Source organism: Nannospalax galili, unplaced genomic scaffold (assembly GCF_000622305.1).
Source record: "Nannospalax galili isolate Female #2095 unplaced genomic scaffold, S.galili_v1.0 scaffold1436, whole genome shotgun sequence".
Classification (NCBI taxonomy): domain Eukaryota; kingdom Metazoa; phylum Chordata; class Mammalia; order Rodentia; family Spalacidae; genus Nannospalax; species Nannospalax galili.
Genome location: NW_008338997.1, coordinates 310,907 through 325,772, shown reverse-complemented (window position 1 = coordinate 325,772; position 14,866 = coordinate 310,907). Strand labels below are relative to the sequence as shown.

The 14,866-nt window shown below is 48.0% G+C and overlaps 1 protein-coding gene across 11 annotated transcripts in view; it reads left to right on the top strand.

The window, feature by feature from the left end:
* Positions 1-14,866, top strand: part of Dock6 (dedicator of cytokinesis 6) — a 69,574-nt gene that overhangs the window by 42,451 nt on the left and 12,257 nt on the right. For all 11 annotated transcript variants that reach the window (XM_029563767.1, XM_029563765.1, XM_008833564.3 and 8 more), the window contains 11 exons: positions 2,633-2,793; positions 3,346-3,528; positions 4,642-4,768; positions 5,246-5,330; positions 6,238-6,334; positions 6,477-6,611; positions 7,150-7,302; positions 7,692-7,850; positions 9,858-9,958; positions 11,543-11,735; positions 11,829-11,972. In XM_029563767.1, coding sequence (XP_029419627.1) covers positions 2,633-2,793; positions 3,346-3,528; positions 4,642-4,768; positions 5,246-5,330; positions 6,238-6,334; positions 6,477-6,611; positions 7,150-7,302; positions 7,692-7,850; positions 9,858-9,958; positions 11,543-11,735; positions 11,829-11,972 — 1,538 coding nt within the window. The remainder of the gene's footprint in view (positions 1-2,632; positions 2,794-3,345; positions 3,529-4,641; positions 4,769-5,245; positions 5,331-6,237; positions 6,335-6,476; positions 6,612-7,149; positions 7,303-7,691; positions 7,851-9,857; positions 9,959-11,542; positions 11,736-11,828; positions 11,973-14,866) is intronic.

Sequence of the window (14,866 nt, the reverse complement as noted above, 5' to 3'; positions counted from 1 at the left end):
CCCCTCCCCCTCCCTTCCTTCTTGTCTCCCCTCCCCCTCTCCCTCTGCCTTCTCCCCTGGGATGCCAATGACACATTTGTTAGACCTTCCCATTGTGTGATGTATCTGTTCAGTTTTCCCCTACTTTTTGATTTCCATGCTTCTGTTGGGACTATTCTGTTTACCTGTCTTTGACATCAGTGTTAGGTCTTAACCCTATCTGTTGAGTTCTTTGTTTTCTATTTCCCATTTTCACGTGTGTGGTATGCATGTGTGTAGGCATATTTTCTTTGTGCATGTGCAGGCGTACCTTATGCACAGTGCAGGCCTGAGGTTGATGTTGGCAGTCATCCTCTATCTCCCTTACACTTTATTCAACAGGTAGGGTATCTCAATCAAATGCAGAGCTTGCTTTGGGGATCTCTGCCTTCTGGAGCTGGATTTACAGGCTGGTCTCCATGCCCACCCACCATTTCCATGAGTTCTGGGGGCCTGACTCTGGTCCTCAACCCACTTTTTTTTTTCTTTGAGACAGGGTCTCTCTGAAGCCCTAGCTGTGCCTGGAACTTGCTACAGACGGACCTCAATCTCAATCGACCACTAGCCTCTGCCTCTCAAAGGCTGGGATTAAAGGTGTGTGCCACTACACCTGGCTCCAGCCCAAGTTCTTAATTTCAGATACTATATTTTCAGCTGTAAAATGTTCAGTTCGAATTTTTCATATATTCCAGTTTTATTTTTAATTTTAAATAAATTACACTTATTTAATTTTTTTCATATGTGTGTGAGCCTGGCATGGTGGCCCAGGCCTTTAATCCCAGCACTCAGGAGGCAAAGGCCAACAGATCTCTGTGAGTTCAAGGCCAACCTGGTCTACATAGCAAGTTCCAGGACAGCTGGGGGTACAGGGAGACCCTGCTTCAAAAAGACCAAAAAAAAAAAAAAAATTCAGTTCTCTCCTTTCACCATGTGGGGGCCCAAGAATCAAACTGAGGTTCTTAAGCTTGGTGTTAGGCTCCTTTATCCACTGAGCCATCTAACCAGTTTTACCTTGAAATTCTCCATCTTTTTTTCATTTTTGAGCTTTTTTGTTATTATCTTGTTTTTAGGGAAACTAGATTGTTTTGGGTAGTGTGTTTTTTGCTTTTGTTGCTATTATTGATTTGGGGAGGTGGATTGAGACATCACGTCTCTCTATTTAGCCCAGGCTGGCCTTGAACTCACAGAAATCTACCTGACTCTGCCTCCCGTGCTGAGATTAAAGGAGTGCAACACCATGCCCAACCCTTATTTTTTACTGTTTATTTTCATTTTTTGTTTGTGTTTTGCCTGCATGTATTTAAGTGTACCATGTGCTTGCAATGCCTACAGAGGCCAGAAGAGGGAGTAGGATCTCCTGGAACTAGAGTTACAGATGGTTGTTAGCCACCCATATGGGTGCTGAGAACTGAACCTGGGTCCTCTGCAAGAGCAGTAAGTGCTTTAACTGTTGAGCCAGTTCTCCAGACCTCCTCTGTTGTTGGTTTTTTTAAAAAATTTTTATTTATTTTTATTTTATGTGTATGAGTATATTGCTTGCATGTAGGTAGGTGTACCTGTGTCATGCAATGCCCGAGGAGGTCAGAAGAGGGCGTCGGATCTCCTGAAACTGGAGTTAGGGACTGGTGTTCGCTGCCATGTGGGTGCTGGAAATCAAACCGGGTCCTCTGCAAGAGCAGCCAGTGCTCTTAACTGCTGAGCCAGTTTGCTAACTGCTAACTTTGACATTTGGTCACTTGTGCGTCTGCTTCTGCTGTCTTTGTCTGTCACATGCCCCTGCTTTTTCTGTCTTGTCACACATCTTAAACTTTTGTTCTTTGGACATTGCATATGAAAAATCCACGAACTGCAGCAGTGTCCTCCCCAGTGAGAGTGCTCCGTCAGTGCTAAGGCAGATGTACTGATGACCTTAATCGAACTTGAAGCTGCACTAAATTGGACTGGGCTAGAATTTTACTTAGAGCCATCTACTTTTGTTTCAAAGGGCACCCCATATGGTGGCAACACACCTGTAATTCCAGCATTCAGTCTAGGCAGGAGCTCTACCTCTGAACCACATCACTTAGCTTCTCACTGGAAGAGTCTAGGAAGGGGCTCTACTACTGCACCCCAATCCTCAAGTCATGTTCTAATTGTTATATCCATAACTGTGGCTAGAGTAGCTATAGTCTTGGCCCTTGTGAAGCTTATAGTTGCATTTTTAATACACCTAATTAAAAAATAGAAAAATTAGGCCAGTGAGATTGCTCATTGGGTAAAAGTGCTTGTCACTACATCTAAAGACCTGAGTTCAAAACCCAGGATCCACATGGTAAAGAAAACCAACTCTACAAGTTATCCTCTGACCTCCACATGTGTGCCATAGCATACAGGCATACACACACACACACACACACACACACACACACACACACACACACAACACACACACACACCAATAAATAAATGTAATAAAAAAATTTTTTTAAAGGTTGAGTTTGAGTAATAGGCAACCAGAGGCCCCAACCTCTTCTGGGGTTGGGGCGGGTGATGTTAGAGAAGATGTTAGAAATTTGGGACAGAGAGGCCAGCACTTAACACAGCCTTGTTCTTCTCTTCCTCTGCCCACTGTCAGAGGGCTCAGGTCAGCGGTCAAGACTTGTGTCCATGCTGGACTCGGACACAGAAGGTGAAGGGGACATTGGAGGCACCATCAGCCCGTCTGTGGCCATTGCCATTGCTGGGGGGCCCCTTGCTCCTAGCTCTCGCTCCAGCATCTCCCAGGGACCTTCAACCGTAAGTGTGAGACTCATTACCCACAGACACCTCCCAGCTGAGTAAAATGTCATGTCATGTATTGATAATGGTGGAGTACCTATAGCTCAGTTGGCAGAGTGTTCGTGTCTTCATGCATGAAGCCCTGGATTCCATCCCAGTACTACATGAACGGGCATAGTAGTAGTACACACCTATAAATCAGGCACAAAGAAGGGTCAGAGGTTCAAAGTCATCTTCAGGCTACATATTGAGTTCCAGGCCAGCATGGCCTACATGAGACTTTGTCACAAACAAAACAAAACAGCAAAGAAGTCATGTTGTGAGATACATATTGGCCATCATTAGCCTTGTGTAAGGAAAATGAAAATTGATCCTGCTGGGCGTGGTGGTGCACGCCTGTAGACCCAGCACTTGGGAGGCAGAGGCAGGCAGATCTCTGTGAATTCAAGGCCAGCCTGGTCTACATAGTGAGAGTGAGTTCCAGGACAGCTGGGGCTACAGGGAGACCCTGTCTCAGAAAAGACAAAAACAAAAAGAAAAGAAAATTGAGCCTATCCCTTCTCTGCCCAGGTGTCCCGCTCGGGGTATCCCCTCTCTGCTGAGTCCAGCCGGACCTTGATGATATGTGTACTGTGGGTCTTGAAAAATGCAGAGCCAACCCTCCTGCAGCGCTGGGCTGCTGACCTGGCCCTGTCACAGCTGGGACGCCTCCTGGAGTTGCTCAACCTCTGTCTGGCTGCCTTTGAGTATAAGGTACTAGGGGTGGGCTGAGGCTACAGTGGAAGGTGAGAAGGGCTTAGTGTATATTCACACCCCTGTGACATCACAAGCTGAGCAGGAAGGGTGGGCTGTCTGTATGCAGGCTTCTGGGCAGCTGAGGATAAAGGGTGAACTGTGTCAGATCTCAGGTTTGGAATAAGATGACATATATCTTCATGAATAGAATAGTGGGCTGGGGATATGGCTTAGTAGTAGAACACTTGCATACCATATGCAAGGCCTTGGGTTTCATCCCCAGGATGAAAAGGATGAGGGGGTAGTAGAGGGAAGAAAGCCAAGCATGGTCACATAAACCTATTAATCCAGCACTTGGTAGGCTGAAGCAAGAGGATTGCCATTAGCTTCTAGCTCAAGGACAGCCTGGGCTACATGGGACCTTGTCTAAAAAAAAAAAAGTGAGACAGGAATAGTGTTAAACAACTTTAATCCCAGGACTTGGGAGGCAGAGGCAGATGGATCTCTATGAGACTGAGGTCAGCCTGGTCTATATATGAGTTCTAGGGCAACTGGGGCTACAGGGAAACCCTGCCTCAAAATACCAAAAAAGAAGAGAGGGCCAGGCGTGGTAGTGCATTCTAATCCTAGCACTTGGGAGGCAGAGGCAGAGGCAAGTGGACCCTGTCTCAAAAATTTTAAAAAGGTGGGAGGGAGGTAAGGAAGGGAACGAAGCAAAACAGTGCAGCTGCAAGGGAGTCTGGTAGCGTAGTTCTTGATTTGCAGGTTCGAGAAGGAAGGGAGATAAAAAGGGACAGAGGGAGGGAGGAAGGAAATCTGGAGATAGTAAGACTTTGGAAGAGAGGGCTGAGCTATGTCTTCTAGCACAGGGCCCTGAGCAGAGGAACTGGGCTAGCTCATGTCTTTTTTTTTTTAATATGTATGAGGGTTTAGCCTATATATATGTAAGTGCACCTGGAGTTACAGATGGTTGTTAGCTGCCATGTGGGTGTTAGGAACTGAACCCAGGTCCTCTGCAAGAGCAGGCAGCCAGTGCTCTTAACCTCTGAGCCAGCTCTCCAGCCCCATTAGCTCAGTTCTTAACCAGAAAGAACACACTCTACCTTGAACCCCATTTTTCTTCTCTCTTAGGGGAAAAAGGCCTTTGAGCGAATTAACAGCCTCACATTCAAGAAGTCATTAGACATGAAAGCCCGGCTAGAGGAGGCCATCTTGGGCACCATTGGGGCACGGCAGGAGATGGTGCGGCGGAGTCGGGGTGAGAAGGCAGCATAGAGCTGGTGTGGTGACACACACCTGTCATCCAGCATTTTGGAGGTGGAAATGGGAAGATCAGGAGTCCAAGGCCAGCCTCACCTACATACTTAGTTTGAGGCCAGCCTGGGCTACATGAGACTTTGTCTCAGAAAAAAATAAAAGTCCATAAGTTGGGCATGGTGACACACGACTTGAATGTGAACACTGTGGAGGCAGACACATTTGGATCTCTATGCGATTGAGTCCAGTCTGTTCTACATAGTGTGTTCTAGGCCAGCTGGGACTACAGGGAGACCCTGTCTTTGAAAAAACAAAAACAAAACACCCCACAGGCCATTTGTGTCCAGCAGTGTTTGGCTACCGCGCAAGTCTCATCTCTACTTTTGTCACCCTACAGGGTGCTTGTATGCTTTTCCTCATGTTTACATCTGCCTTTCTGTTCTGACACGTCTATAAACATACACTTTGTGCATGACAGAGAGGAGTCCATTTGGAAACCAAGACAACGTTCGCTGGCGTAAGAGTGTCACACACTGGAGACAGACCTCAGACCGTGTGGACAAGTAGGTTGTGTGGTGAATAAGTCTGTGTTTCTTTAATATAATGAGCTACCTGAGGCAGGCCAGTTTATAAAAGAAAAGGATTCTCACAGGGTTGAGTGTTGAAGGCATGTAATCCCAGCACTTGGAGGGCTGAAGCAGGAGAAGGGTGAGGGTAAGCCCAGCCTGGGCAACCTCAAACAAGAAAGGACAGTTGTAGTGATCTGGAATCTTAGTACCTGCAAAGTAGAGGCAGGAGGAGGAGCTCATGTATGTCCTTGGCTATATTCCAAGTTCAAGTTCAAGATCAGCATGGGCTATATAAGATTGTCTCAAAAAAAAAAAAAAATGTAAGCTGTCCCATAAGAACTACCACAGTTTATTCCTTGGGCACGTTTTCAGTCACAACAGAATGTCCAACTAGTCTCCTCTTTTCTATTTTAATGAGGTTAGGGATCAAAGCCTAGACCTCACCAATGCTGCACACCAGGGCTCTGCCACTGAACCATGCCCCAGCTTCTCACTGGGGGATTCTAGGCAGGGGCTCTACTTCTGAGCTACTCCCTTCTCCATCTCCTTTTTTTTTTTTTTTTTGGTCTTTTTGAGATAGGGTCTTCCTGTATCCCCAGCTGGCCTGGAACTCACTGTGTAGACCAGGCTGGCCTTGATTCACCTACCTCTGCCTCCTGAGTACTGGGACTAAAGGTGTGCGCCACCACGCCCAGCTAGTCTCTGTCTCTTAACTTCTTCATACTAAGGACCAAACCAGTGGGGATCCACTCAAATCGCGATGTGTGGGAAAGGAATTTCCATCGTTCAAACTGATTTGTAACACACTGCCTCCCTCCTGAATAGCCTAGGGGTGGAGAGGTCTCTGCTGTTCTATGAGTCCACCCCCACATTGCTTCACAAGATCTCAACTGCCCTGCAGGACTAAGAATGAAATGGAACATGAAGCCCTAGTGGATGGTAACCTGGCAACAGAAGCTAGCTTGGTGGTTCTGGACACCCTGGAGATCATTGTGCAGGTACAACTTGATCCAGCACCTGTTCTGAACTCTGACCCCTCCATGGTGGCCTGGAATCTCTAAACCCACAATCCCTTAGCTTCCCAGTCCCCATACCCACTCTAGTTTCTAACACATGGGTTTTTGACACCCTCCCCTGAAGACGGTGATGCTGTCAGAGACCCGGGAGAGCATCCTGGGTGCTGTGCTCAAAGTTGTGCTGTACAGTCTGGGGAGCACCCAGAGTGCCAGCTTCCTGCAGCATGGCCTAGCCACCCAGCGGGCTCTGGTATCCAAGGTAAGAAATCCTTAGCAACCACAGTTCACAACCATAGTAATAGCAACTCATTTATTCAGCACCTAATATGTACTGGACAATTTCATGGCACAAAAATACCATAGCTGTGGTTAGAACTGAGGACCAAAGCCGGGCATGGTGGGGCACACCTGTCATCCAGGCACCCAGGAAGAAGGCAGACGCAGGAGGACTACTGAGGATTATTCTGGGTTACATACCAATACTGTGTCTCAGAAAAAAAGGGGGTAGGGGGCTAGAGAGATGGCTCAGTGGTTAAGACCACTGACTGCTCTTCTAGCACCCATGTGGCTAACTGTCCATAGTTCCAGTTCTAGGAGATCTGGCATCCCTTTCTGGCCTCCATGGGCATTGCATGCATGTCATGCACTTACATGCAAGGAAAACACTTATACACATAAAAATATAACAAAAAATTTTCAAAATGCAGAACAAGACCCTGCCCCTGCCCAGTCCCCATCTGGGGGATCCCAGGTCTCCCTAGGAGAGGCTGATCATATCTCTGGGGTCCTGGGGACAGTTCCCGGAGCTGCTGTTTGAAGAGGACACGGAGCTGTGTGCCGACCTGTGCCTGAGGCTTCTGCGACACTGTGGCAGCCGCATCAGCACCATCCGCACACAAGCCAGCGCCTCCCTCTACTTGCTCATGCGCCAGAACTTTGAGATCGGCCATGTATGGGGGAGTCACAGGAGGAGGGGGTGGTTTCCCCAAGAAACCTGGTCTCTGCAGGGTGTAGTCTCTCTGTGGGTGTGGTCTCCTAAGGGGCATTGTCTCTCTGGGCATGGTCTCTACTGAAGAAGTGACCCCAGGAGTGTGGTCTCCACAAGACTCAGTCAAGGTCCCTGCCTGGGGGTGGCACTGCTGCAAGGGGACAGAGGAAGGGCAGTGGCCATCCATTAGTGTTGTCCAGTATCAGAGGGCTGGAAGTAAGGGATGGAACTGGTGGGATGTGTGGAAAGGTGGCACAGATTAGCACAGAGGTCAGCAGGTTGAACAAACCCTGCTGTGGGGGGACTAGGGTTTGTGCTCATAGGGTGACCCTGTCTCCCCTGTACCATCAGAATTTTGCCCGTGTGAAGATGCTGGTGACCATGTCACTCTCATCCCTCGTGGGAACAACACAGAACTTCAGTGAAGAGCACCTGAGGCGGTCCCTCAAGACCATCCTGACCTACGCAGAGGAGGACGTAGGGCTGCGGGATAGCACCTTTACAGAGCAGGTGACCCAGTGGTGGCCCTCCCTGTACCTGCGGCAACCTGTGGGCTTGTCTTCCTGTCTTGTTGGTTTATTTATTTATTCATAGTGGGTTTCTTTTTTTTTTTTTTTTAATGTGTATGAGTGTATTGCCTGCATGTATGTAAGTGCATCCATGTTATACATGCCTGTGGAAGTCAGAAGAGGGCATCAGATCCCCTGGAACTGGACTTATGAATGGTTGTTAGCTACTATGTGGGTGCTGGGAATGAAACCCAGGGCCTCTGAAAGAGCAGCCAGTGCTCTTAACCACTGAGCCATCTCTCCAGCCCCTTCTTTTTGTTTATTTCACACAGGGTCTCCCTGGAACCTCAGCTGGCCTGGAACTCACTATGTAGATCAGGCTGGCTTCAAACTCAAAGATATCCACCTGCCTTTGCCTCCCAAATGCTAGGATTAAAGGCATAGGCTATCTCATTGTGCTGTTCTTGATGTTTGAGCTAGGGTCTTACTCTATAGCCCAAGCTGACTTGAAACTTGGCTATGTCATCCTATCTTTGCTACTATATTCTGGGATTATATTCATGAGCCACCATGACCAGCTTTATTTTGGCTTTCTCTCTCTCTCTCTCTCTCTCTCTCTCTCTCTCTCTCTCTCTCGATATAACTCATTATGTAACTGAGATTTGAACCCCTGATCTCTAAACCTCTTTTTATTTTCGGTCTTTTTGAGACAGTCTCCCTGTAGCCCCAGCTGTCCTGGAACTCACTATGTAGACCAGGCTGGCCTCGAACTCACAAAGACCCATGGGTGAAATACTCACAGAGGCCAGAAGAGGGCATTGGATCCCCTGGAATTGGAATTACAGGTGGTCGTTGGCCACCATGTGAATGCTGGGCACCAAACCTGGATCCTCTGCAAGAGCTGCCAGTGCTCTTAAATGCCGAGCCAGTTCTCCAAAAATGCATATATTTTTAATAAGATTTGTTTATTATTTTCAGTTATGTGTATGTGTGTCGGTACCTACACATGTGTACAATGCATACAGAGGCCAAAAAAGAGCATCAGATTCCCTGGAACTAAAGTCACTGATGATTGTGAACCACCAAGTGGGTGTTGGGAACAGAACCTCTGTCCCCTGTAAGAGCAGCCGATGCTCTTAACCACTGAGCCAACTCTCGAGCTCCTTTGAGCTTACTGGTTCAGTTTGAATGGCTGGCCATTGAATCCCAGGGATACCTGTCTCTGTACCTCCCTTCCTGTCCCCAGCACTAGGGTTGCAGCTAAATACCACCATGCCAGGCTTTTCACCTGGATGCTGGGGATCAAACTCAAGTGCCCCCTGAGCATCTCTCAAGCTCCACCCTCCTGGTTTTTTTTGGGGGGGGGGTCTTTTGGAGACAGGGTCTCCCTGTAGCCCCAGCTGGTCTAGAACTCACTATATAGACCAGGCTAGCTTCAAACTCACAGAGATCTAGATGCCCACCTCTACCTCCTGAGTGCTGAGATTAAAGGCATGCGCCACCACGCTTGGCCCTCCTCCTGTCTTTTTAAGAAATATTTTATTTAGGCAGAGACAGGTGGATCTCTGTGAGTTCGAGGCCAGTCTGGTCTCCATAGAGAATCCAGGCCAGCTGCAGCTACAGGGAGACCCTGTAGCCCCAGCTGGCCTGGAACTCACTATGGAGACCAGGCTGGCCTTGAACTCATAGAGATCCACCTGCCTCTGCCTCCCGAGTGCTGGGATTAAAGGCGTGCACCACCACGCCCGGCCCTATTTATTAATTTTTATTTTATGTGTATGAGTCTAATGCATGTATGTAACTGCACTCATTTGTGCAATGCCCATGGAGGTCAGAAGAGGGTGTCAGAATTCCCTGAAACTGGAGTTATAGACAGTTGGTTAGCCACCATGTGGGTGCTAGGATCCAAACTCAGTCTTTTACAAAAGCAGCCAGTGCTCTTAACTGTTGAGCCATCTCTCCAGCCCCCACCTTCCTGTCTTAACCCTGCCTTCCTCACTGACTCCAGGTTCAGGACCTCATGTTCAACCTGCACATGATCCTGACAGACACAGTAAAGATGAAGGAGCACCAGGAAGACCCTGAAATGCTTATTGACCTCATGTACAGGTGAGGGGTACTCCAGCCAATCCCAGTTGCTGACAGACAGGAGGGGTGTGAGGCGCAGAGGAGGGAGTGCACAGGGGAAAGAGGAACAGATAGAGACAGATTAAGGCAGCCAGATGAGCAAGCAGCTGAGGGGACAGGTGAGAGTGGGAGACGAGATACAGTGGGCCGGTGAAGGGCTGTCATGAGAACAGACACGTGAGGGCGTTTGTGCATCCGTGCTCTATTACCAGAGCAAATGCCTGAGATAGTCACCTTAGAAAAAGAAAAGGTGGGGGAGGGCTGGAGAGCTGGCTCAGCGGTTAAGAGCACTGGCTGCTCTTGCTGAGGATCTGGGTTCAGTTCCCAGCACACACATGGTGGCTAACAGCCATGTTTAACTCCAGTTCCAAGGGATCTGACACCTTCTTCTGGCCTCTGTAGGTGTTGCAAGCATGTGGTGCACTTAAATACATACAGACAAAATACTCATAGACATAAAATAAAAATAAAATCTTTGAAAAAAGAGAAAAGGTTTATTTGGCTCATGGTTTGGGAGATTTTAGTCCACAGTCAGTTAGCAATCTTTGGGCCCGTGACAAGGCTCCACATTATAGCAGGAGGCTATAGCTGAGTGAAACCCCTCACCCTAGGGGCAATAAGCCAGACAAGAGAGTGAGGCAGAGACTAGGGTCCCACAAGAAAAGAAGTGAAAAAATAAATAGGGGCCTTGGCTGTAGCTTACTGGCTACATCTACTGAGTGTTCACCTAGCACTTATGAGGCCCTGGGTTCTATCCGCAGCATCCCATAGACTGGGTATGGTAGTGCATTTGGGTCATCTTCACCCCTGGAAGGAGGAGGAGAGGTTTAAAGTCATTCTCCACTACCTAAGAAGCTTGAGACCAGTCTGGACGATGAGACCCTCTGTCTCAAAAAAGAAAACAAAGGGGATGGAGAGCTGGCTCAGCAGTTAAGAGCACTGACTGCTCCTGCAGAGGACCCGGGTTTGGTTCTCAGCACCCACATGGAAGCTAACAACTCTCTGTAACTCCAGTTCCAGGAGATCTGACGCCCTCTTCTGGCCTACATGGGTATCACACACATACATGCAGGCCAAACACTCATACACATAAATTAAAAATAAATCAGAAAAAAAAATTGTCTTTATTTTATGTGTATGAGTGTATTGCCTGCATGTGTGTAAATGCACCTGTGTCATGCAATGCTGTGGAGGTCAGAAGAGGGCTTTGGATTCCCGGGGAACTGGAGTTAAGGACGGTTTGTAGCCACCATGTGGGTGCTGGGAATCAAACCCGGGTCTTCTGCAAGAGCAGTCCGTGCTCTTAACCACTGAGCCATGTGTCCAGCCCCAGAAAAAATTTTAAACAAAACAAAAAGTAGAAAAGTAAGGCAGCAGGGGAGAGCACAGGTGAGGTGTCAGCTGCGAGAATGAGTTAGTGAGATGGGCAGGGGAAGAGGCCAGTAAGGGAGTGGGAGGCACAGACAATGAGGATGCAGGTAAGGGCATGGACTGTTCCATCATGACAAGGTGAGGTCTACACAAGCAGAGACAGGTGTTCACATCCTTCCCTCTCCTGGACCCCAGAATTGCCCGAGGGTACCAAGGCTCACCAGACTTGCGCCTGACTTGGCTTCAGAACATGGCTGGCAAACACGCAGAGTTGGGCAACCATGCAGAAGCTGCCCAATGCATGGTGCATGCAGCTGCCCTGGTGGCTGAGTACCTGGCCCTACTGGAGGACAGCCGCCATCTGCCTGTGGGCTGCGTGTCCTTCCAGGTGAGCGGTCAGAGGGTGGTGGGTAGGAAGAGGACGAGGACAGCCCCTTTGGAGAGGACGCCCAGGTCTGACACCATTTCCTACTTTCCCCAGAACATCTCATCCAATGTGCTGGAGGAATCTGCCATCTCAGATGACATCCTGTCACCAGATGAAGAGGGTTTCTGCTCTGGGAAGCACTTCACAGAGCTGGGGCTGGTGGGACTGTTGGAACAGGCTGCTGTCTACTTCACCATGGTGAGACCCAGGGCTGCAGGGCACGGAAGGGACACAATAGGGCTGTCAGACTGCTGGCCAAACCTGTTCCTTGCCAGGGGTTTAGAACTGGAGAGTTAGGGGGCTGGAGCAGTTAAGAGGACTGGCTGCTCTTTCAGAGGACCTGGGTTAGGTTCTCAGCACCCACATGGTAGCTAACAGCCATCTGCAACTCCAGTTCCAGGGGATCTGATGCCCTCTCCTACTCTCTGTGGGCATTGCATGCATGCCGTGCTCTTACGTCCATACAGGCAAAATACCCATACACATAAAAATACAAGTAGCCATGTGTGGTGCTGTGTGCCTTTAGTCCCTGCATTCAGGAGGCACAGGCAGGTGAATCTCTGTCATTTTGAGGCCAGAGTGGTCTATGTAGTAAGTTCTCGGCTAGCTGGGGATACAGAGACACCTTGTCTCAAAAAAAAAAAAAAAAAACCCAAAAAAATGTGGCTGGAAAGATGACTTAATGGTTAATAACACTTGCTGTTCTTCCAGAGGACCCAGGTTCAATTCCCATCTACATGGTGGCTAAGAACCACCTATAACTCCAGTTCCAGGGAATCTGGTACCCTCTTCTGGCCTCAGTAGACATTGCATGCACCTGGCACACTTACGTACATGCAGGCAAAACATTCAGGGGGCTAGAGAGATGGCTCAGCAGTTAAGAGCCCTGACTGCTCTTGCAGAGGATCCGGGTTCGATTCCCAGCACCCACATGGTGGCTACGAACCATCCTTAACTCCAGTTCCAGGGGTATCTGAAGCCCTCTTCTGACCTCCGTAGCATTGTATGACATGGGTGCACTCACATACATGTAGGCAATATACTCATACACATAAAATAAAAATAATAAATAAAAGGGCCAGGCATGGTGGTGCATGCCTTTAATCCCAGCACTTGGGAGGCAGAGGCAGGCTGATCACTGTGGGTTCAAGGCCAGCCTGGTCTACATAGTGAGCCCCAGGACAGCTGGGACTACAGGGAGACCCTGTCTCAAAAAGACCAAAAAAAATAATAATAGTAATAATAAATAAAATATTTTTTAAAACCATTCATACACATAAAAGTAAAATAACAAATAATGGTTGGGTGTGGTGGTACATGCCTTTAATCCCAGCATTTGGGAAGCAGAGGCAGGCAGATCTCTGTGAGATCAAGGGCAGCCTAGTCTACATAGTGAGTTCCATGCCAGCTGGGGCTACAGGGAGACCCTTACTCAAAAAGACCAAAAAAATTAATTAATTAATTTAATTAAATAACAAATAAAAAGACAAATTTAAGCCAGGCATGGTAGCACACATCTTTAATCCCAGCACTTGGGAGACAGAGGCAGGCGGATCTTTGTGAGTTCAAAGCCAGCCTGGTCTACATAGTGAGTTCCAGGTCAGCTGGGGCTACAGGGAGACCCTGTCTCAAAAAGACAAAATAATAATAATAATAATTTTTAAAAACTGACGGTAGAGGCAGGAGGATCAGGATTTCAAGGTCATCCTCTGCTACATAGCAAGTTCTAGGCCACCCTGGACTGTGAGAATTCCCTGTTTGAAAAAAAAAATTGTAAAGACTTGAGGCTATATGGGCTTAAGAGATGGCTTAGTCTTTAATAGCACTGACTGCTCTTGCGGGGACCCAGCTTCAAGTCCCAGCACCCACATAGTGGCTAACAACCGTCTGTAACTTCAGTTCCAGGGGATCCAATGCCTTCTGATCTCTACAGGCATTGCACGACACAGGTGCACTTGCATGCAGGCAATACATTCATACACAAAATATATAAATAATAAATAAAATATTAAAAGATTGGGGCTGTAGCTCTGTGGCAGTGGTAGAATACTCCCCTAGCTCACTTCCGATACTTTGAGGGGGAAGAATGAAAGAAAACCATTAACTCTTGGTTGCCTTGACAGTGTTGAGTCTGGGGAGATGACTCAGTTGGCACGGTGTTTATCACTCAACCATGAGGACCTGAGTTTGGGTCCTCAGGACCCATGTGTGAAGCAGAGCACAACGGTTTAAGTCAGCACTGGGAGGCAGGGATGGGAGGATCCTGAAGGCCTGAAAACAAGCTAGTGTTCCTGAAACAGTGAGCTCCGGGTTCAGTTAGAGACCGTGCCTCAGAAATTTGTGACACACCACACCCCATCTTTAACCGCAGCACTCCAGAAGCAGAAGCACATGGATCTCTGAGATCAAGGCCAGCCTAGTCTACAACAACAACAGAAGTTCAGCATGGGACCCTGTTTCAAAGCAGGGACAGGAAATTGGTTCCTCAGAGCCTGCTTCCTGACTTTTTCCTCATAAAACTTACTTGAAAAAAAAAAAAAAAAACTGTAGAACTTTTAAGCAGAAAGAAGAAAGAGGCTAAAAGAAGAAAGGGGTTTTTAGTTGTTCCTGCTGGCTTTTTCCAGGCTTGTTCTGCCTGTAAAACTAGCCTCCTCACTGGGGTTTCGTGGACACCTACTCAATTTTCAGGAATGCAGTGTGGCCCAATTCCGAAATTTTATAGACGATTTTGTTGTTGCTGTTTGTTCAGCTTTTTGAGACAGGGTCTCCCTGTAGCCCCAACTGTCCTGGAACTCACTATGTAGACCAGGCTGGCCTTGATCTCACAAAGGTCTGCCTGCCTCTGCTGGGATTAAAGGTGTGCACAGAAGAAATATATTTTGGGAGTGCTGGAACTCAGTTGGTAGGAAACTTGCCTAGCATTCAGGAAGCTCTGGGTTCTATCCTCAGCACTGTCTAAACCATACTTGGTGTCACATGCCTGTCATCCCAGTACTAGGAAGGTGGAGACAGGTTCAGTGGCATCCTCAGGTACATAAGGAATTCCATGCCACCTAGGGGTACATAAGACCCTGTCTCAAACAAACAAACAA